The sequence below is a fragment of the Tubulanus polymorphus genome, chromosome 12, assembly GCF_964204645.1.
Source record: "Tubulanus polymorphus chromosome 12, tnTubPoly1.2, whole genome shotgun sequence".
In the NCBI taxonomy this organism is placed as follows: Eukaryota; Metazoa; Nemertea; class Palaeonemertea; order Tubulaniformes; family Tubulanidae; genus Tubulanus; species Tubulanus polymorphus.
This window is the reverse complement of record NC_134036.1, coordinates 139,421-162,889: the sequence shown is the minus strand read 5'-3', so window position 1 is coordinate 162,889 and position 23,469 is coordinate 139,421. Positions and strand designations below refer to the sequence as shown.

Sequence of the window (23,469 nt, the reverse complement as noted above, 5' to 3'; positions counted from 1 at the left end):
GTGATCAGCACCCCAAAAAACATGTCTCTAGAAAATTTAGTTAACATTGGGCCAAAAAAAAAATTTGACTTTGTACCCCATTTTTGGGGTGCATATTTTGGGCATTAAAACCCTTATTTGCCAATGAAGATGAATTCCGATTCAAAATCTGATTACAGATCCGGAATCTACACCTCGGAATACATCTTCCTACCAAGTTTGGAAGGAATCAGAGAAAAAAAATTTTTCGCCGAAAAAAAACTCCTGGACCTTAGATTTTTGCCGTTTTTTGCCAAAAAATCGAATCTCTTCGATTTGCTTAAAATTTTAGTCCTTACTATTTTCAGGGGTGCTGATTCGAAATCTGCAATCAGATTTCGAATATCTCGAAAACTCTGGGGTCCAGGGCCTTTTGAAAATTTAGGGGGTACCCTTAAGAATTCGAATTTCTCATTTTTGGGGCCTCGGATCCTAAAAATTCTTTCAGATTTGTGATCAGCACCCCAGAATACATGTCTACACTAAATTTCATCGAAATCGGAGACAAAAAATATTTGACCCCTAACCCTCATTTTGAGGGGTACTTTAGATTGCCATTTCTCTGATACACCGGTTACTAGACTTAACTCTAACATAACTCACATTTATAAACTTAATGTATATTTTTTAGGATGTTTGTCATCAATATGGTGGAACTATTGATGGATGTTATGGTGGTCACTGATTCCCCCTTTACCTACAATCAGTAGAGAATTGATTTCAACATTATACAGACATTGATGCAGTGGAGCAGATGGTGCAAGATGAACCATGACGAACCCAGATAAACCAAGATGAACCCAGATAAACCAGGACGAACCAGATAAACCAAGATGAACCAAGTAGAGCCGTGAGCCGAGCCGTGGAAAAAATGCTAGAAATTGATGTCTCATTTTAATAGTTATCAATAGGTACGTAGGCAATCGAGGCTGGAGACATGCTAGTTCATAGGGATAGGGATTTCTGAGACACACTATCTCTATTCTTAAGCCTAGTTACTCTGTGAAACTCCCTGATCCTACTCCCTCTATACATAAACCCTGCTCCCTCTCTCTATCAATCCCTAGCTTAGTGTCTAGAATGATGTTACAATGTTTACAGTGTTATTATATTGTAGATAACAATGATCTGTACGTGTGGGGTAGAAATAAACATGGCTCTTTAGGTTGAGGAAACATGGACGATCAATTCTTTCCGTTTAGGTAAGTCTCGATTTCTCTAGATTTAAAACACTCCTAAAACATCACTCACTCCATATTTTGGAAAGAAATTAATTTCAAGTTTTATTTCTACACGACGGTGCAAGGAATTGTCGGCTTTTAACTCAAAAACAGTAAACCTTGTCTTACTCAAACTGAGACTGGCTAAATTTATACTTGCTAAGCAAAAAATCTGAGTTTAGGATCAGAAAATTCCATTATAAAGTCAGAGAATGATTTCATTTCTGTCTGAATGCATCATAAAACTGTTGTCTGATGTTGTAAATCCGATGTCTGATTTCAGGTTTCGATTCCTGGGTTAGTTCAGTCAGTTCATTGCGTTGATTGAGTTGATCACATGTTCGCTTTATGCAAGACTATTTAGTTTGATATTTAACTCTGATGCATGATACATTTTTTAATGCAATAAATCAATAAATTTCTCAATAAATTATTCATATAATTTTGTAGTGGTTGTTACTGAATTTTTTTTCTGGTTCCAGTGGAATCTCAATCTTGTGGACAAAAAGTGCAATAAAGTTGTATTAAACTGGTTTCGTCTTTACACAGATTTTTCCAGTTATTGGCGCAAATTTGTAGTTGGTTTCATTAGGGGAGAGTTTGATTTTAACCCTGACCAAGAAGGGTCGACCTAAACGGGATGTTAAAGTGTTCATGTGCTGCAACTTTGATGGTAGAGGTGGTTGAATGCACAATTTTGGAGAATAAAATTAAATTTGCTTGAAATTCTTCCTGTGGCATGTGAGTCTGCCGCTTTACCAGATGGTAATACATTCCGCTGTAAAAATAGTTTCATCAACAATGGCTTGAAAATCGTTTTAAAATCAAGGTTCTCTTAGATTAAGCTAAAGAGTTAATTGATATATTCATACACAACTAAATCGTGTTAAATAATACACGAAATTCGGCTAAGAAAAATATCCGTATTACTCGCATGCCACAGTACGATAGCGAGTTAAAGCTAAATCTTAACCGTACAGTGCTGCCCCTATGAATAACGATAGCGGGATTTCTGTGAACTAAAATAGCGGCGCATATTTACCGCCGGAATATAAATTTCCTTATTACGCACAATACGGACCAGCATGGTGCCTAATTCTGATTAAATATGATACTATGAATATGTTCTGAATTTTGTATGATATTTCCTTAATTCTAAGGTAACTATATTCAATTTTTTAGCTAAAATTCACTTACTTATCAGTTAATTAGTATTTATATACAGAATAAATTATTCGTTTACATATTTAAATGATCATTTATCATTTGAATTGACAAAATCTCCTTACTTTTTCTTCGATATATTTTAATTGCGCGCAAATAATCAGGGAACAAACAAACACCTGTCGCTCGCTGCAAGACGATACTAGAAATATCCCGATTCAAATCTACTCTTTTAAGGTTAATTCTTTTATAGAAAAATTGTTTGGTTCAAACGTTTAAGAACTGTTTTCAGAATTTGAGAATTCCCTCGGAATCCGGCCCGCAAATCGGTAATTAGTTCGTCCACTACGGCCGTTCGAAGACTCTGGGAAGCGAGTATTATATTAGTTCGCATTTTCCCCGCTACCGTCATACATAGGGGCAGCACTAGACGGTCGACATGGAGCTCTCGCTATTTTTTCTGTAGCGGGCTAATATTGTTTCAATCGTCATCCAACGCTAATACTTTATATAATGAGATGATCTTTTTAATTAATAAAGACTTTACAATCCAGTTTTTGATAGAAATGATTTTCATTTTGTAATATACGAGTTTTGAGTGACGGTTTCACTAATCAACTTGATCACATCGGCGGCCCTAAAATAAACTAATGCAAATACTAGTCATTAGTCACCACTCATTAAGTTAATAGAATAGAAAATGATTTATCTAGAAATAGTGCAAACATTAGTGTCAAATTGATCTTCAAACTGACTTAAAACGTCTCAAATTATATTCACAGTTAGTCTGTCTGGTCGAGGAGGGCAATTATATTCACAGTTAGTCTGTCTGGTCGAGGAGGGCCGGGGCCCACACAGTCTCAAAACACTTCAGAACAACCTAATAATAAATAAATGCATCACAACCTGTAATTTTTATCAAACAATTTTATTTATCAATGAAAAATGATATACAGATGACAGTTGATGGGAGGAGACAGTATCTGCAGCTGGTTGTCTAGGATATTGCAGCTGTAACCGGGGACAGCGGTTGTCTAGGATACAGCAGCTGTAACGGGGGATGCCGGTTGCGATGATTGTTTCTGTTTAGTTTTTTTCTCATTTTGTGATTTCACGTGTTGCCAGTAGGTGTCTCTGATGGCTTTAAAAGCCTGCGCCGTCGCGTAAGGAGTCAACGTAATCGGGTCGAAATATTTCGCCGGTAACCTAGTAACCGGACAGTATTGTCTCGGCGGGGGACGAGATTTCTTGTGATGGAAAACTTCCGCGAACGTTTTGTCATCGGTAAATGTGATAAAAGTTCGAGAACATTTTGCGGTGGTCGGAGGTAACTTTGTTTTCTCCGTTTGTCCCGGCTGCGTCTGCTCCGTCGTCTGTTCGGTAGAGAATGGAATCTCTTTTATCGGTTCTCTAGAAAATATAAATTAGACGTTATATTACGTTAATTAGATATATCTCACTTTGTTGTCGTTGCCGACCACATTTAATTACACTCACGTAGGACTTAAAGCGTCGACGTTGATTTCCGGTTCGTTGCTAGGTAACTGTTCGATTAGAGGCATTGTTGTTGAGTTATAACGGATGACCGGGCCGCGATAAACTTGTTTCGTTACTCGTGAACGTTTCTTCTCTAGTTCCAATCGTGTATATTCCTCTATAATTATAACAATTAAACCATTCATTACTGTATGGAGTCACCCAACAGTCTGGAGCCCCCCCAACACAGTATGGAGCCCTCCCACAGTCTAGAGCTACCCCAAACAGTTTGGAGCTAATTATAACAATTAAACCATTCATTGCTGTAGTTTGGAGTCCATACTCTGGAGCCACCCAACACAGTTTGGAGCCACCCCCATCAGCTTAAAGCCAACCAAAGCGATAACTGGAGCGAACTTATTGAACATAAATAGAATCAGAATTATATATTTATAGAACGAGTTTAAGAAGAGGGTGTTTGAGGGATGAGGGGGAATATTCTCTCCCTGTTCCCTCAATAATTCATAGAACGAGTTTAAGAGGGTGTTTGAGGGATGAGGGGGGATATTCTCTCCCTGTTCCCCTCAATAATTCATAGAACGAGTTTAAGAGGGTGTTTGAGGGATGAGGGGGGATATTCTCTCCCTGTTCCCATCAATAATTCATAGAACGAGTTTAAGAAGAGGGTGTTTGAGGGATGAGGGGGATATTCTCTCCCTGTTCCCCTCAATAATTCATAGAACGAGTTTAAGAAGAGGGTGTTTGAGGGATGAGGGGGGATATTCTCTCCCTGTTCCCATCAATAATTCATAGAACGAGTTTAAGAAGAGGGTGTTTGAGGGATGAGGGGGGATATTCTCTCCCTGTTCCCATCAATAATTCATAGAACGAGTTTAAGAAGAGGGTGTTTGAGGGATGAGGGGGGATATTCTCTCCCTGTTCCCATCAATAATTCATAGAACGAGTTTAAGAAGAGGGTGTTTGAGGGATGAGGGGGGATATTCTCTCCCTGTTCCCCTCAATAATTCATAGAACGAGTTTAAGAAGAGGGTGTTTGAGGGATGAGGGGGGATATTCTCTCCCTGTTCCCATCAATAATTCATAGAACGAGTTTAAGAAGAGGGTGTTTGAGGGATGAGGGGGGATATTCTCTCCCTGTTCCCATCAATAATTCATAGAACGAGTTTAAGAAGAGGGTGTTTGAGGGATGAGGGGGGATATTCTCTCCCTGTTCCCATCAATAATTCATAGAACGAGTTTAAGAAGAGGGTGTTTGAGGGATGAGGGGGGATATTCTCTCCCTGTTCCCATCAATAATTCATAGAACGAGTTTGAGAAGAGGGTGTTTGAGGGATGAGGGGGGATATTCTCTCCCTGTTCCCCTCAATAATTCATAGAACGAGTTTAAGAAGAGGGTGTTTGAGGGATGAGGGGGGATATTCTCTCCCTGTTCCCATCAATAATTCATAGAACGAGTTTAAGAAGAGGGTGTTTGAGGGATGAGGGGGGATATTCTCTCCCTGTTCCCATCAATAATTCATAGAACGAGTTTAAGAAGAGGGTGTTTGAGGGATGAGGGGGGATATTCTCTCCCTGTTCCCATCAATAATTCATAGAACGAGTTTAAGAGGGTGTTTGAGGGATGAGGGGGATATTCTCTCCCTGTTCCCCTCAATAATTCATAGAACGAGTTTAAGAAGAGGGTGTTTGAGGGATGAGGGGGGATATTCTCTCCCTGTTCCCATCAATAATTCATAGAACGAGTTTAAGAAGAGGGTGTTTGAGGGATGAGGGGGGATATTCTCTCCCTGTTCCCATCAATAATTCATAGAACGAGTTTAAGAAGAGGGTGTTTGAGGGATGAGGGGGGATATTCTCTCCCTGTTCCCCTCAATAATTCATAGAACGAGTTTAAGAAGAGGGTGTTTGAGGGATGAGGGGGGATATTCTCTCCCTGTTCCCATCAATAATTCATAGAACGAGTTTAAGAAGAGGGTGTTTGAGGGATGAGGGGGGATATTCTCTCCCTGTTCCCCTCAATAATTCATAGAACGAGTTTAAGAAGAGGGTGTTTGAGGGATGAGGGGGATATTCTCTCCCTGTTCCCCTCAATAATTCATAGAACGAGTTTAAGAAGAGGGTGTTTGAGGGATGAGGGGGATATTCTCTCCCTGTTCCCCTCAATAATTCATAGAACGAGTTTAAGAAGAGGGTGTTTGAGGGATGAGGGGGGATATTCTCTCCCTGTTCCCATCAATAATTCATAGAACGAGTTTAAGAAGAGGGTGTTTGAGGGATGAGGGGGGATATTCTCTCCCTGTTCCCCTCAATAATTCATAGAACGAGTTTAAGAAGAGGGTGTTTGAGGGATGAGGGGGGATATTCTCTCCCTGTTCCCCTCAATAATTCATAGAACGAGTTTAAGAGGGTGTTTGAGGGATGAGGGGGGATATTTTCTCCCTAACAATTACCGAGTGATTTCATGTTTTGTTGCTCAGTAATAAGAGCCTCAGCGAGAAGTTCGTCCTGCGTTAACCGTCGAACTTCCGTCACGTTCTTCCTCGCCGCGATATCTTTCATCATTTTCATCCGATGTTCTCGATCTTTCTCTCGTTCCACCAATTGTTGCGATTTATTTTCCGTCGTTCGACGTAACGACTTTTTACCTGAAATTACAACAAACAAAACCGTTAAAACTGTTACGATTCGAAAATTCAAAAACCCAAACTTCATTAACTCGTAACGACCTATAGTCTGTAAACTGGCGCTGGTTTGAACTGGTTTAGGTTTTTTCAAGGCAGGTGGCGCCATTTTTGGTTGTTTTTTCGCCGGTTCTTTATAAGCCTTGGTCGTCACGGCGCCTCGTTTCCGTCGTTTCGGACGATCTACGTCCTCTTCCGTATCCACGACGACCTCCGTTTCATCGATATCGAAATCCGAGTCAACGTCGTCTGCTTCTGATTCTTCAGACGCGTACTCACAATCATCTTCTTCCTGTAATTAACAATAATTAAATCAACGACCGTTAATTGTAGGATGCTAACCCTTAAGCCTCGTCTAACCCTGAAACCGCGATCCCCCTTCCCCCTACCGCCTCGCGACCCCCCTCAATCTCACCTCATTAAATCCACCGTAAGTTGTTTTGTAGAAATCATCCTCATCCTCGGCCTCCAGAAGTCGAGCCATCTTCGTCCCGGCCGTGCTACGTTTGTCTCTCTGAGCCGCCAGATTCGGTTCCTCATAATCCTCTCCATCACTCCCGCTCCCGCTACTGTTCTCATCTTTATTAGACGACATTATTCTCACTGACTGGTGCACTACCTTAGAGAATAAAATACCAATTGAATTTGACTTGTTTTGTGGTTGACGGCTCTGAATCAGAGCGATTTGAACCTTTTAGAAAATAATCAACATCAATAAATTCCACCCTTACATCACAACTAACGATTAGAAAAATATTTACTTGATCTGTTTATCAGAAAACACCAATTTTCGGCCAAAAAGTAAACAAAAACTACCAAAATAAAATTTACCGTCAGCTGGCGCCGCCTATTTAATCATTCCTGTTCGGCCTCGGTGCCGGACATCTGAGTGAAATGTTCACCCGAGGCCTCATCCGATGAACTGGCGACGTTGCGTTCAAGCCAAATCCATGTTTTAGAGTCGACTGAATGTTGAATTTCGCGGTTACAGCGTCATTCAAAAGTTCGTCATTGTGGAGCCACTTGACGTGAACGCGGAAATAAAAATATCGTAAACGAAAATGTCGACAAAATCCGCTTAAAAAACGTTTAAAACCTCGATATTTCAATCGACTGCCGTCTGTTAAAGCTGTCAAAAATTTCCCGTCGTCCAAATCAATCCCGACCCCTGAAATCTGTTTAATGTCATCATCAGGATTATGATTCAAAATGGCGTCAGAAAACGGAATAACGTAATTCGCTTTGCGAATGGATTGTCGCCCAAATTAACGGGTTTTTATCTATAGCCCGGGATAAATAAATAGGTAAGAGATTATTTTAGTTATTTCACTGTTTATTGATGGTAAATTCGATGGATATATCCCGACGGAAATTCACTAATTTCTAACGATCAGTTTTGACAGTCCGATTTTAATCGGGAATCATCTGTGTTGGTACAGGAGGAGTGTGAGTAATACATACCGTGCTGATCACAGACTCAGCAGTAAAACCACCAGGGTCGTTCATTTAATGTGTGAAACATGGGGGAAAATATCAGACAGTATTCAAATTGATTAACTGAAAAAGGTGACTTTCATCTTCTGGTGATAGGCTCAGAGAGAGAGAGAGAGAGCCTGTGTTTATATCCTCCTCGATGAAGTTTGGAATTAGACCCTAATCTCGTTAGGTTAATTTAATTGGTTGATTAGTAATTAGTAAACAGAGATTTTATTCTTTGTAAAGGAGAGAGGCTGATATTGTGAGAAGTGGGTGATTTGAGGAGGTGTGGACTGTAATCTCCCACAGCTTACTCTACTAACCCCCTCAAATATATAGATCACAAATAAATAATGTTGCGAAGATTTTTATCTCAATCTGTGTTTGAGATTTGTTTGTCTGATCCGTACATAGAATATCCATTTACTGCCGGCGTATCTTAAAATCAATATTTACTGATGAGATTTCTGTGTTTTAATATCGTCAGATTTCATATTGTCTATCAATATCAGATATTTTGAGATTTTGATATAAACTCCAGTAGATGCGTCAGACTTACTGCGTATATGGTAGTGTGTTATTATGCTGATTCTTTCGTCGAGATTTTGAGGATTTTATCGATATTTCGATTAAAAAATGTTTTATTAATTCAGAATTTCTAAAATATTTAAGGATTATCAGATAAAGCGTGAAGCGTTTAAGGTGGTTATTGTAGTAATTAGAGGCGGGTGTTTTTCCTCACCCTCTCGCGCTGTTTTCAATCTCGCCCGGCTGTGTTTTATTATTGTTAGAGATAGAGAGATGAAGAGAAGGATAACTAGGAGGATAAAGGATGCTGTGTTAGGTTTAGGTATCAGTATTTTACCGGGTTGCATAAGGAATCTATTGTGACTCACATATTTGCGAATATCTCCTCAGTCCGTCCGTCTGTCTGTACTGTTCTACTCTAGTGTATAACAACTATTTTACTGAAGTGAACGCGCTTTATTTTATCACGTAGGAAATCATTTACACGATAGTGGAACTCGTGGAACTGTCTGATTGTGGAATTCGGTGGAATGAAATGTTTTTTGGATTAATCTAATCGCGAGGAAGGATATCCACTTCAGATTGGGAATAGATTCTCATGTTTTATCAGTAAAAGTGGAATCTTTGAATTGGAATAAGTGGAAGGATATCCACTTTTTAGGTTATATTTGGAATACATTCTGTAGAGTTTGGAGTGGATTTTATCAGTTTTTAAGTGAATCCCACAATTGTAGAGGCCAGGAATTCGTGAATCAAAAGGTTTATTGACTCTACGAGATTTAGAGCAAATTTGTTTCAATCAAATTTTGAATTGTGGGATTTTGTTTTAATTGTAATTTTCACTGATTAACACACGTTTCATCAATAACTCATAAATTTGTTCAGTATTTTGTGAAATAGATTGAACTGGAGATGTTGTTAGTGCCGCTGGTAGAGGGGGGGAGGAGAGTGACACTCACACATGTTGTTATTTAACTACGGGTGTTTAACTCATCACAGCTGGTTTAATATTGATTCATATATTTGTCACACGTCACTGACTGACTGTAAACTGTTTCCGATATTTCTAAAAAAAAAATCAATCGCCCCGGATATTAAAATTTGGTTTGTGAAACAGTTTAAACTAGTTTTGATATTTGTGTTGATGAAATTGATAAATTGCTTAATTAGATGTTTTGAATATTGCAGTATTTGATTAGATACTTTATATTTATTGGCAGCCATCAAGTATCAGCGCTGCATGCAGGCTGCGGGACGCTGCTGCTGCTGCTGCTATTCGGCTAGGATTATATTGTCATTACCAGTTATATATGTTACTATACTCTAGGGATGTAATTTGTGATAAATAACTGAGAGTCTCAATTTCATCGTCATTCACTTACATCACTAGTCTGTTATAGGATACATCTGCCGTAGCACTGCCGAGAATTCTTCATTTATTTCTGAGAAATTTTTTGTTGGAAGTATAATATATACACTTCAGCAGAGTCCTCAGTGGAGTCCTCTGTAGAGTCATCAGTGGAGTCCACAGTGGGGTTTCTCAGTGGAGTCCTCAGTGGGGTTTCTCAGTGGAGTCTTCAGTACTCGGTTTGGGGATCATTTTCTTCATCGCTCAAATTCACAAAATACCGAAATAACGGATTTTCGGGGAAATTTTGAGGATTTTTCTGAGAAAATAGCAACAAAATTGATATTTTTTAAAGAGTTAATCAGTGTTTGAGTCGGTAGGACTGTGTTGTGGATATATACTGTTATCCGAGGATACCGTATATATTCTGTTAGCCGAGGATACCGTATATACTGAATGTACATAGATCTGACATACGACCTTTAGACATTTCATTTTCTACCGCTATCGGAATACGATAATCTCATGTGATCGTCTCGAAGGATTTGTGTTGCTAAGCAACGATAGAACAATGGGAATACGTCGTAAACCGACATTGTTGGATTTGTTGAATAAAAATCAATCATGGAGGTTAGGAATACAGCGACCCCTGGTGGACAATTGCAACAACAACAACAACAGGTAGAGTTGTTCTGGTTGGAAAAAAATATTTGAATTATAGATTATATTAGTGAAGCAGGTATTGTTTTGAGTTGAAAGAAGGTGTATTTTATTTATCTAAACCCTCGAGAAAACCACAAGTTTAAACATTGAAACCCACTGTTTTTGACTTATTAAATCTCTCGGCTGTTTGTGACTCCCACTAATTTAAAAGGTTGTAATTCTATTCGATATTGATTTCCATATGCGATTAGCTTCAGGGGTCTCTATATATAACGCCACACACTTCAGGGTTATATATAACACCACGCACACTGGTGTCGTATAAACTGTGAGGTTTATGTCTTATAAATCAATTTCCATATTAAGCGTTTATTAACGAAGGTGATAAATAAATGAGCAGCCATCAGTATCCCCCCTCTCCCTTCCCCCCACCCGTACATAGTACTACGCAGCACACATCACCTACCCAGGCACCCTTCAGACACCCTCCCCCTTTCAGACTCCCCTTGTGTCTACAGCATAATAGTTTGGGATTGAATCGCTGAAATTACATGGATTTGATATTGGTGAATTTGGTGTTTTTTTCTGCTGGGTTTTAAAGATGTACGACCCTCCCTACAGACCCTCCCCTCAGACCCCCCTCCAGACCCCCTACCTACAGATCCCCCTACAAACCCTCTCCCCTACAGACCCTCCCCTTCAGACCCCCCTCCCCTGTATCTGCAGTATAAAACGTTTGTCGTATATTTTCTACAATACAAACTCCGCTCGGCTCTCTTCATGTTACCATGGATACACGGGATGAGTCTGGAGAGTAATCCATCCTCGCTCGGTACAGCTTCTCTCTCTCTCTCTCACTGAGCCCGGCTCCGGCTGCAACTCGTATAGAGGCTGCCAATAGTTTATTGATTGTAGGGAGTACGGCAGGAATAGGGAGTCATGCTCTAATTAGTTTTTTGAGATGTATTAAATCTCCCCCCCCCCCCCGCACACCTCCCCCCGCACAAGTCTCATGATTGTTTCCTGTATTCAATAAAAGTTGTGACAAATTAATTTCATCTGCTCCGAAAAAAAAGTTTAAAAAAAAATTGTTGAAAACCACCGAAAAATCAGTTAATATTCGCCGTGGTTGCTTAGTAACTGGTTCCTACGTATTTTTGTAGTTGTTGTGTGATGAAGATGGAAGTTCAGTCCAACAATGGAAGAACGATGCGGTTGCCGATAGCGACGAGTACAGCGACCGATGATATTGTTGCCGCTGATTGCAACGATAACATGTCAGCGTCGACGACGACGACGAATCCATATTCAAATCAGGTAATTAACATATTAGATAATTAATTGATTAATTAATCAATCAATTAACTGTTTATTTCTCGCTATGCTGTTCTCATCTCCTGCTGAGTTATTATTGATTTATTGTTTGTGATTTTTTCGTTAATTTTTGTCGTATTTTTATTTTCGATGTTTATTTATATTTCGCGTGCGTTGGTTTATTATGTGTGTATTGTTGTAGCTGTTGAGACCTGGTCGCCGGTGGCAACGACGCGTCGCGTCTAAAAATCCTAACTATAGGCGGCGCTACGTTCTATTGGTAAATAAATACTAACTATCATTAACCATTATTATCGGACAAAAGGTATTTGGAACTATGCCCGCTATATTCTACAGGCGTGCTACCTTATTCTCGGGTATTTGGAACTATGCCCGCTATATTCTACAGGCATGCTACCTTATTCTCGGGTATTTGGAACTATGCCCGCTATATTCTACAGGCAGGCTACCTTATTCTCGGGTATTTCGGGACATTTCTTCAATTTCTAAAACCTTCTCAAATTTCATGCATCATTTCAATGGCCTCGAATCCTCTGTTGAAGTTCAATATCCTCAGTGCGTGTATATATTGTATTTGTGTCTCCTCTGCTTTGCTTCACTCCTCATTATGAATTCAAACAGCTAGCTACTCCTCGCTACAGTTCAAACAGCTAGCTACTCCTCGCTACAGTTCAAACAGCTAGCTACTCCTCGCTACAGTTCAAACAGCTAGCTACTCCTCGCTACAGTTCAAACAGCTAGCTACTCCTCGCTACAGTTCAAACAGCTAGCTACTCCTCGCTACAGTTCAAACAGCTAGCTACTCCTCGCTACAGTTCAAACAGCACGCTACTCCCAGTTCTCCTCGCAGCTGATTCTGTGTAGAATGCTTTGCTTATTTCTGAATATCGAATGGTTGTGGTTTGGTTGTTAAATGTGGAATGTAATGAGAGATTCCACTGACTGCTGCTGCTGCTGCTGCTGCTGCTGCTGCTGCTACTGCTACTGCTGCTACTGCTGCTGCTGCTGCTGCTGCTGCTGCTACTGCTACTGCTGCTACTGCTGCTACTGCTGCTGCTGCTGCTGCTGCTGCTGCTGCTACTGCTGCTACTGCTGCTGCTGCTGCTGCTACTGCTGCTGCTGCTTCTGCTGCTTCTTGCTTCTCAATCCCCAGAGAAACCAGATTCATACAATCTACAATAATCAATAGTCAATCATTGACTGTTTATACTAGAGCAGGGGAGGTGTTTGGGGTGAGAGGGGGGAGTGGGGAGTGAGGGGAGGTGTTTGGGGTGAGAGGGGGGCGAAGATCAGAGATGTGCTGGCAAAATAATCCTAGCTGAGAACATTTTAAAATCTACCAGCTAATACCATGGTTTCTCATTGTTACTACGATGCTGGTTAATGATTTACCCCTAGGGTTGACTTTGATACTCAGTCTATAGAACCCGGGGTCCAGTTTATTATTTGATGAATATTATGTTGAAATACTTCTATATCTCTATGTAATAGATTGCGATTATATGAACAGGTTTTTATAGGACGTACATACCACCTGCGGTTTGTTTAACTGTGCTCAGCGCGCAAAGAATTTCAGATATGTTTAAAAACACCTGATATCATTGATATGAAATGACTAATCATTGATATTTACAAATAGAAAAAAAGAAACCACTCATTCTATCTCTCAACTATTACTGTTTGATATCCATGCGTTGGACTGAGATATTCACAGTAAAACAATCAGTTAAAGAATGTTTAATATTTAACGGCTAGTCACTATGTTTTTATATTGTTGAAACGTTATTTTTTGTTGATGTTATTTGTGTTGATCTGAAGAGGTCTCTGTCTCGCGCTCAGATCCGTCTGCTGCCGGACGACGGTTCTCGGTGTCGGTATGAGTCATGTGTTGTAAATCCAGGTTCTTTCTCAGAACTGAGTCAAGAGAATATTACAGTGTGTGACATAGACAGAGAGTCTCTTACTGACTGAGTCTCTCACTGAGTCTCTCATTGAGTCTCTCACTGAGTCTCTCACTGAGTCTCTCACTGAGTCTCTCACTGAGTCCTCGTTGAGTCTCTCGCTGAGTCTCTAGCTGAGTCTCTCATTGAGTCTCTCACTGAGTCTCTCACTGAGTCCTCGTTGAGTCTCTCACTGAGTCTCTCGCTGAGTCTCTAGCTGAGTCTCTCATTGAGTCTCTCACTGAGTCTCTCACTGAGTCTCTCACTGAGTCTCTCACTGAGTCCTAGTTGAGTCTCTCATTGAGTCTCTCACTGAGTCTCTCGCTGAGTCTCTCGCTGAGTCTCTCACTGAGTCTCTCACTGAGTCTCTCACTGAGTCCTTGTTGAGTCTCTCACTGAGTCTCTCGCTGAGTCTCTCACTGAGTCTCTCACTGAGTCCTCGTTGAGTCTCTCGCTGAGTCCTGGATTACTATGTTGATATTTCTGATATTCTCAGGTGAAAAATCATGTTTTATATTTCGAGTATTAACCGTTAATTGTTCGATATATCGAAACGTGATGATATTTTATTTCGTGATAGGTTCGGTCGCCGCAGAAACAGATGATGCAGCAGAACGAAGAGAGGGATGAAGCTAGCAGTAGCCCCGTATGCCACCAGCATCCGGTCGTCCCGGTAACGAAATCTTACTCTTCAACAATGGAAGCGTCGACGAGCAGCGGGTATTTCTATGACGACGATTTCTCGTCTAATTACGACGCGATCGACATGGAAACGTTTCAATCGGAGAATATATCGTCGTTCTTCGCGGTCTACGGAGGCGGGAACGGACCGCGACCGGACTACGGCGAGGACCGCGCCAACGATATGACGTTACTGAGGACGAAATCTGAGACGTGTTTATTGAACGGTTACCGCGACGTCGAGTTGAGTATGAGCGAGAAGATGACGAGTTCGCAGGGCGGTCGATCGAGCGGATACGACCCGACCAGCTCCGCCGAGATGTCTGATTTACCGGAGTTAAGAGACGAACAGCTTTATTCTCCCCAGTCGTACCACAGCGCGGCGCTGTTCTCATCTACTCACAGCGCGCACAGCTCTCGCAGCGCGGCGCTGTTCTCATCTACACACAGTACCCCTCGTGGCGCCACCTACCTCTCAACCGATAGTCTCGACCGTACGGACTTGACGACGAGCTTGACGACCGAGGAGAATTTTAAGTTGGATTCTTGTTGCGCTAAGAAAGAGAATTACATGCTGTCGTTCGATCGGAGCCCGAATAAATCAACGGACGGTGAGTTTGACGAGGACGAGGGAGAGGATGAGGAATTATGGGTAAACGATGACGTCGTAGTCGAGAAGTTCAATACCGGTAACCTGGTCGCTAGGGAACTACATTCCGATTCCGAAGGAGAATTCGACCAATCAGAAGCTGCCGTTCAGTTACACGTGTCATTGAAGAATTACGCGATTAACGAGAAGGAACCGTTGCTAGGAGATGACAATGAAACCGTAAGCGACGATGAGACAGTCGCTTGTTGTAGTAACCGCGACGATTGTTGCCACGACGACTCGGATATGTCGGCGATGGCCGTGGACGGCGAGAGTTGGAGCGCGAACGACAGCGGAGTGAGACGTAGAGTGGCGGCGGTCGCCGAGGAGTGGAACGGTAACGTAGGTGGCGCCAGCGACTCGGAGGACGAGCAGACGGAGAACGACTGCGAATCGGGTTTACTCGACGAGTTACAACCGAATCTGAATTCATCGCTGGAAAGTTTAACGGATTCGTTCGCGTACGAGAGTATGGAGGATTGCGGCTGTCAGAAACTGATGGAGGAACGTCTGACCGCGTCCGATAGCGTACAAGTAGCGCCACCTTGTGCGCATAAACTGATGTATAGTTACCACGACGGTCTGGCTCAGGTCTCCGTCGAGCGTCATTCTAATAAACTACTCAAACGCTGGAACAACGTTCAAAACGATTTACACAGCGTCTCCGTGACTACGGATACGTTACCTAGCAACGACGAGCAGACGGCCGCCGCCGCGACGACGACGGACGAACAGCTGATGACGTTCGCGACGGTAAAAACAGATTCGGAGGATTCGTCGGGGAGTTATTCGGAGGGGGCCGAGGATCGATTGATGGAAGAGATACAGAAAGCCGAGGAACGTTTCCTCATCGCCGAACTAGAGAAAATGCGCGGTAACCTAGCGACGATTCATTGTCCGGAGAAATCGTTGTTAGACATGAGTTTCACTGAGGATCGAAGTACTGATGATTCTTTACATCACTTCGAACAGATCGAACGACGCTGTATGCAACCGGAGGTCGTCGCTACGACTACGACCTTGAAACAGAACGTGGTCGGTAAGAGTGCGTCGGATCACGACATCAGCGCGAGTAAAACTCTAACGACCTGGGGACAACAGGTGAAGAAAAAACCGGTTCCGCTGACCTCGTGGCAGAAAGTCACCGAAATGAAAGAGTTCTTGAAGAAAGAAGAATCGATTTATTCGGAGTCGTCTTCGATTAAATGGAAAAGTGCTCCGAGTTTAATGAGCAGCTCGTGTACGACTATAACTCAATCGCTATCCGAGAATAAAGAGAACGTTCCTGAGCTGAGAACGTTTAACGGAACCGCGACGACCGACGATAAAACTAATAAACGTCATTCGTTTACGCTATACGAGATATTCCGTCGAGCGAAATCGACTGATAACGACGACACCAGGTGTCGCCTGCCGTCTCCTCTATATCAGAAATGGATCACGTCGATGATGTCACATGACGGGTTACTATCGAGATCCGGTCTGACGTCGTCAGTCGCGAGTAGCCGCACGATGCATCGCGATTCAAATACCAGCTCGTTAACGCAGTCGGCATTGTTAGACGTATCCACGGATACCAGTACGAGCAGTAACACTACGACTAGTTGTAGCTACGCGATCAACAACCTCGAGTCGAGGACGCCCTCTCCGCAGAAACGTAGCATCTCCAGCCTCGCCAGTTTCACTACTTACGCCAGTGCGCCACCTAGTGGTAAGATATGTTGGAAGAATGTCAGTTCCCCGGATCGTAACCCGGTTACCGATGATTGTCGTAACCCGGCGATGGTTGCCGAGGTCTCTCTGATGCCGTTTATTCGAACAAACTTTTCGTGCGAAGCGACGACGGTTAAAACTAAAACGGGGAAACAAAACGAATCGGATGGAACGATATCGGTGTCGGTAACCAGTCAAAGTTCGCTTAACCAGTCCAATACAACAGACGCGTTACTACAGAGTCCGTTAGATATACCCCTAACGAACCCGTTTAGAGAGGAGATCATAGCTTCGTTATCGCCTAAAAACATGTCTCCCAGTTCATCGAACGGGAATCTCGATAAAACAGATATAGACGAGCTCGACGTCGGCGTAACTCGCAACAATAGACAAATCTCCCTTAACAACACGATCGACCAATCGATACAAACATCGGATTCGCTGAAACGAGGTTCACAATCGCAGAAATCATTACAGACATCGTTACATAACGATTTAAATAGCAATGAGCCGACTGCGGCGAGTGAGGAGGAGACTGCTGCTGCGGCGAGTGAGGAGGAGACTGCTGCGGCGAGTGAGCAGGTCGTATTGCGTCGACCACGCGGACGAGACCCCGATACCGAGGGCGCGTTCTATTTGTCTAAACGCAGTAAACGGCTGAGTATGCCGACAAATCTGCATCCACCGAAACCGGAATCTAATTTACAGAGACAGCGCCCTCTCAGTAGCAGTTTCATGTATCTGAACAGAAATCTGCCCGATTTGAGTTTCCTCAACAATGATCTGATGTCGTCGTCGAGTTGCTCGGATACGAGAGGTCGTAAGCTCGTCAACGGAGATATTCCAACCAATCGCAGCCGATCGGCGAGTGGACGGTTAGAAAATAAAAACCTCGCGACGTCGCCTCCCGATAAACCTCCCAGAATCGACGGTACATCGGTGAAAGTAGCGCCACCTAGGAACAGACAGATACAATCAGTCGGAGGTAACGCGGTCGACAGCGGGAGCAGTATCGACTCGGATACAACTACACCGCAGAAAACCAATCTCAACCGCCCTCTACCAACCAGAACCGGTACTAAGAAGAAAGTGACGAACGCACAACGTAACGTCAACAACAATGACAGTGACGGCGACGGAGCGGTTAGCGACGCAGGTATCAGTTCTACCGGTTCATCAGCGATGGAAATCAGTAACGATTCATCTAATCATTCTTCTCATCATCATCAGCATCATAGATATCCTCCTCATCATCATCATTCTTACGGAGCTCCGTGTTGTCCCCATCACGGATATCCACCTCCTCAGTTTATACCATATCCCGTTTATTACGGTTCCTACGAGAATCTCACCAGCGCCCCCTATATGTATGATTATCCACCACCGCCGCCGCCGGGACACGCTTGTAACGGTCGTCCGGTATCGGCCGCAGCGAGGTGTCGTCCGTCGTCGTGGTGCAGTTCAGAGGACGTCCGTAATCGGGATTCGCAACAACAACGTTCGAACAAGAAGCCGTTAAAACCGTGTATTAAACCGAGTACGAGACGTAACAGTACACCGCCGGTGTGTATGGCGCCACCTACTGGTAAACCTACATGTACCGACCAGGTCGATAATCACATGTCACACGCGTATTCCGATATGGATATCACGGCGTCCGACGACAGTTCAGCGCCCCCTAGCGAGTGGCGTGAAAACGATCACGGAATCGCTCATCGATCGCGCTCGAAATCTCGTCGTCAACGAGCTGAATTTGGGTCATGTGACGACATCAATCAACAATGTAATTATCACCGTACGCGACCAAACGCGTTTCACTACGACGACCGTAGCGTCGCCCCCTACTGTCAGCATACCGTACCGCAATTCATGGTTCCATATGGCTTCATACCATTTATGCCTTGTTTCCACGGTAACTGTTGCCACGGTCGTAAGAATAAGAAATCGGTGAAGTTTGCGGAGGAAGTTCGATATCATTCACCGTACAGCAGTCCGAGAACATCTCCTAAAAAACAACCATCGACCAGTAAATTACTGCCTCCTCCACCTCCGCTTCACCATGACAACCGCTGCAACAATCACGGTACGTACACCACCCCGACACACGCTGTCACTGACTGTTGTCATCGGTTACTAATGTTTATAATTGATATTGTAGAATATACAGATGATTGTCACCCGTCAGATACCAGTGAGGATAGCGCGTTCGGTTCTGAAACTCCTCCACAGGAATTCACCGTGTCACCAACTAGAGTTTTATCTTACAATTTCCGAGAAGAGGAGGTCATTGACACGGAATTAATCAATAAAAAATGTGAGTTTATTTACCATGTTCCACAGTTCTGGACCCAGTTCCACAGTTCAGTATCCAGTTCCACAGTTTTGGACACAGTTTCACAATTCTGGATCCAGTTCCATAGTTCTTGATTCAGTTCCACAGTTCAGAATCCAGTTCCACAGTTCTGGACTCAGTTCCACATTTCGGGATCCAGTTCCTCAGTTGAAAATTGAAACATCGCAAATTAACTCATTTTGAGTGAAAGAACTGATAACTGTGGTAATGAGTGTATTTACTCTATGAAGAGAGTTTTAGGGATGTTTTTAGAAATAAATGGTGTTTTATAATATTTCAGCTTTAGTGAAAGAATTGAGTCACGCGGTTGATGTGTTGGTGAATTACTTTAACAATGGCGGCGCTAATAAAGAGAAGGTAAAAATCGAACAGAGTGAATTCCAGTGTTTAATTACAGGGTATTAATATTGTATTTTAATGATGTATTTATAGTTGGGAAGATCGTCTGATTCTCCAGATGTTGGAATACTCGTTCTAAAACACCTCTGTCCGGCCGTTTTTAACCTGATTAGCGACGGGTTGAAACCGAAAATTCACAGTTTTTTCGGCCAGTTTAAAAACAGCGTCTGGAAACTGATAGAGGAATCTATTGATAGCGGTAAGTTTTTTCCAGTCGCTGAAAGGTTGGTTAGAGTTAACCAGTTGATAGTTGTCATAGTGACAATTATAAGTTCATTGTTGCTATGGTATTCATCTGCCGGTTTTCTTGAGCCAACCTCTTAGCAACTCTCTTGTTGTTATTGACTTAGATTTGAATGTATAACTATAACTGTCTGTATTGTTGCAGGTCCCTCTGCTCGACGATTGAGCGATATCATACAGGAAGTGAAACATCAAATTTACCTGGGAAATACTCTGTCAAAATTCAACGCTTTTATATTCGGTTTATTGAAGTAAGTTACATTGAAAATACGTCCAAAACTGAAATACATCGAAATACATGAAAATACTTTCAAAACTGAAATACATCGAAATACATGAAAATACATCCAAAACTGAAATACATCGAAATACATGAAAATACCGAGATCTCAAATATCAATTTTCGTCCGTTTATTTCCAGCGCGAAAACTTTGCCTTATTGGATGAAAATGGTTCACAATCAGGACCGATTGTTGCGTAAACATTTCTACGGCGACGCCTTCATGATCCTAACGAACAACAGGGGGCAGCACTTGTTCGACGAAGTGATGCAGATCGTAAAACCTCTCGTTTCGCTTCCGTTTCAAATCGAATGTAACTTCGAATATAAACTCGTACGTAACGCGTCGCTAAGCAACAAAGCGTCGGAGGAGGACGACTCCGACTCGGAGGAGGGGCAAGGCGTGAAACTGCGGCCGCATCGCTCGGAGGCCGAGTGTCGCATGCAAAACGAGGGGGTCGAACAAATCGATCGCCATAACGACATAATGCGTTACGTGCAACACGCGAGAGAATGGATCGAAAATGGAACGCAATTATCACAGTCGGCCATGGATTACCTCGGTCAAAAACTACAACAAGAATACGCCCCTCATTCCGTCGCTAGGCAACCGAGTAACAATCGATGGTCGTTACCGCCGATAGAAACGGTTTATTCGCTGGCGAACTTCTTCTCCAAGTCTTCCTCGGCGTCGCCTAGCAACGTGTCGGCTCCGATGGGTGGTGGGAATATGGAGGGTTTGGCGATGTATCTCGCGGCGATCGGACAGAACAGCGATATATTCCCTCAGAATAACGATTACAGTAAACTATCTAATAATACGAACACCGGCGGAGAAAACGTGGAGAAAATCGTCAAGAATAATCAGATATTAAACAGCGAACTTTACGGTAGCGACTCGTCGTCGACGCCGGTTGCCGAGGACTTCGATACTAACACGTGGTTAGTGAAACTAGCGCGCCACCTAGCGGAGCACGATAAAACCGTTTATAAAGAGGGCGTTACCGAGTATCGTTTCGATAACAACGCAACAGCCGCCGCAGCGACGACGGGGAAAACCCCGAGCCTCGGAGCTAAAACGCTGTCGCAACCGAACATTTCATCGACGCTGCCACCTGGTGAGAGATTGTCGGATCAGAAACGTTGGAGCATCGGAGAAAATTTGATAAACGTATTCGACAAATTGTTGTTAGATCAGCAGCAGCAGCCGACGACGACGGTGACGACACCTGGTGGTGAAACGGAGAAACAGACGACGTCTGCCGGTAATAAGTTACGCTCTATTCCGAGAATGGACGAATCAATCTCGGCTCCGAAACGGTGAGTATCGTTTAGTTCATTCAATACGGAAAAGATGGCGCCGATTCGATATGATTTTGTTTCTCTTTTTTTTTTCGTTGACAGTTACGTTCAGAGTTTATGCTACCACGTTGCCGGGGTAACCGAACAACTTAGCTTCAATAAGAACGATATAATGTTAGTGCTTAAGGAACTGGAAGATGATTGGCTGTTTTGTTGCTATGGTAATAAAACCGGTCTGGTACACCGTGCGAGCGTGAAGGATATCACCGAGACAACCGCCGTTAATATACTACACAAGCAATCAGTCGACATAGCTACAGTTGCCGCTAGCAACGATCAACAGACCGGTGGTACGGAAGCGTCGTTGCTAAGGGAATTAGACGGCGGCCAATCAGAGGAAGACGTTATGTGTGAAATAATCGTTTAAATACGTGTATGTTTGAAAATAATTGATTTAATTATTAACTTAAATTAATCGTCTAAATGAGAGTAATTAATTAATGAGAGTAATTAATTAATAATTGATATATAGTGATATATAGTGGTATTTACTATGTGTTTCTCTAGCTATGTAAATTAGCTTCAATTTGGTCATGAATCGAGGCAGCCGTCGTTAATGGTTACTTATATATATATATATATATTTTAGGAGTGCACCTAGTCAAAATAGAAACCTGTCAAAAATCATTATCATTATTAAAACACTTTAGAAATGTTTGATGTCCGATAGATGTCTATAGATGTCTATAGATGTCCGATAGATGTCCGATAGATGTCCGATAGATTTAGGCGCCGTATCTTATAGAACTTTGTTCAGTGAAAAATGACTTTTGCTAAAACGATAGAAACATAGATTCAAACGATGATGGTGCAATAGTCTATATATATTTATTTATTAAGCATTTTAAAAAACGACTTAGATTTTTGTTATTGTTTTTGTTTGGTTTGAGTTTTATTACAGTTGACGAAATCGGCCTAAAAATAAATTAGGCTCGACGTAAAAATAATATTTATTTCATTCTGTGATAGTTTTTTGCTCACTATTTAAGAAATATTTTCTCTTTCGAAAAACCGCATCCGGCATCTAGTTATAACTTTACTCAATAGAGGGTGCTTGCGCCTGCCTCGATTTAAGACCACACGTGTACGCGCGCTAGTTCTTCATTAGGTGTTGTTTTATAAAAAAAAATCTTGTAAACTGTCACGAAAAGAACGGCGTTACTATGGAGATGGTTCTCTGGTCGGTCAATAGAGGGCGACGTGTGGAAATTATTTGTAAAAAGTTTGGTGGAAAGTTTGGCTTATATCCACAGTGGAGAATAGTGGAAGGGGCTACTGAACCGTTACTGTCGTTTGTCTTGAAAGTGTTGGATATTGAAAAATAATCGTGATTAAAATCAATTCAATATTTTATTTCGTACAAGGGGCTTTCGTTAAATTTATCATTTAAAAGAATCAGATAAATTTCGAATATCGTTCCCTTCATTTTGATATTTCATTTGATGATTATTTGGATTCAAATTCAAATTGTTTAAATATTCATTTATTGAAATCTGTAGCCTCTTTATAATCAGCCAGACTTTCCTTTTTCGAAACAAACTTTGATCGATATGAAATCCACGTGAAATCAATAATTTTATCGTTTGAAATTTCCTTCCTGCGTAAATTGAAGAAAGATAAATTGTTTGGAAACGAGATACGCTTGAGTTGGACGTGTTTTAACAAACTCTGTAATAATGTTTTTAATTAAATTAACCCAATGTTTGAATCTTGTAATGTGACAATTTGTTGTGAATAATTAAGAGACAGTTTAAAGAATTAATTGTTATAGTTATGTCTGGTTTATCTCTGGTTTATCTCTATTTATGTCTGGTTTATCTCCAGTGGATTCCATTCTGGGTGGATACGATAGAAAAGATTCAATATTTCAATTCTATACGGTCGGCGTTTCTGAATGTGCGTCTGTCATAAGGAAAGAT

At 42.0% G+C, this 23,469-nt stretch overlaps 2 protein-coding genes across 5 annotated transcripts; one reads left to right on the top strand and one right to left on the bottom strand.

Moving 5' to 3' along the window:
- Nucleotides 1-3,344: 3,344 nt before the first annotated feature.
- On the bottom strand, nucleotides 3,345-8,047 carry LOC141914263 (vacuolar protein sorting-associated protein 72 homolog). 4 transcript variants are annotated; one of them, XM_074805526.1, is made up of 6 exons: nucleotides 7,412-8,047; nucleotides 6,996-7,199; nucleotides 6,626-6,872; nucleotides 6,350-6,544; nucleotides 3,900-4,056; nucleotides 3,345-3,812 (listed from the first exon to the last, which is right to left on the bottom strand). In XM_074805526.1, the coding sequence occupies exons 2-6, from the start codon at nucleotides 7,173-7,175 to the stop codon at nucleotides 3,437-3,439; spliced, it is 1,155 nt and encodes a 384-aa protein (XP_074661627.1). In that variant the 5' UTR covers nucleotides 7,176-7,199; nucleotides 7,412-8,047; the 3' UTR covers nucleotides 3,345-3,436. The 4 variants fall into 4 exon arrangements, with proteins under 4 accessions (XP_074661627.1, XP_074661626.1, XP_074661628.1 ...); XM_074805525.1 differs by having other exon boundaries at nucleotides 7,342-7,422; XM_074805527.1 differs by having other exon boundaries at nucleotides 6,996-7,195; nucleotides 7,412-7,417.
- On the top strand, nucleotides 7,789-23,295 carry LOC141914262 (uncharacterized). The gene is made up of 10 exons (XM_074805523.1): nucleotides 7,789-7,884; nucleotides 11,759-11,912; nucleotides 12,112-12,189; nucleotides 14,451-18,996; nucleotides 19,072-19,227; nucleotides 19,547-19,623; nucleotides 19,699-19,864; nucleotides 20,054-20,159; nucleotides 20,330-21,508; nucleotides 21,593-23,295. Exons 2-10 carry the CDS (start codon nucleotides 11,769-11,771, stop codon nucleotides 21,915-21,917), a joined length of 6,777 nt encoding a protein of 2,258 aa, XP_074661624.1. The 5' UTR covers nucleotides 7,789-7,884; nucleotides 11,759-11,768; the 3' UTR covers nucleotides 21,918-23,295.
- The last annotated feature ends 174 nt before the right edge of the window (nucleotides 23,296-23,469 follow it).

Bases quoted from the DNA above. Each gene is read 5' to 3' on its own strand.
- LOC141914262 (XM_074805523.1), top strand. From the start codon at position 11,769: ATGAAGATGGAAGTTCAGTCCAACAATGGAAGAACGATGCGGTTGCCG. The intron at 12,190-14,450 runs GTAAATAAATAC...ATTTCGTGATAG, and splicing joins GGCGGCGCTACGTTCTATTG to GTTCGGTCGCCGCAGAAACA. The intron at 18,997-19,071 runs GTACGTACACCA...TTGATATTGTAG, and splicing joins CAACCGCTGCAACAATCACG to AATATACAGATGATTGTCAC.
- LOC141914263 (XM_074805524.1), bottom strand. The intron at 6,873-6,995 runs GTGAGATTGAGG...TGTTAATTACAG, and splicing joins CTTACGGTGGATTTAATGAG to GAAGAAGATGATTGTGAGTA. The intron at 3,813-3,899 runs GTGAGTGTAATT...TATATTTTCTAG, and splicing joins GTCGACGCTTTAAGTCCTAC to AGAACCGATAAAAGAGATTC.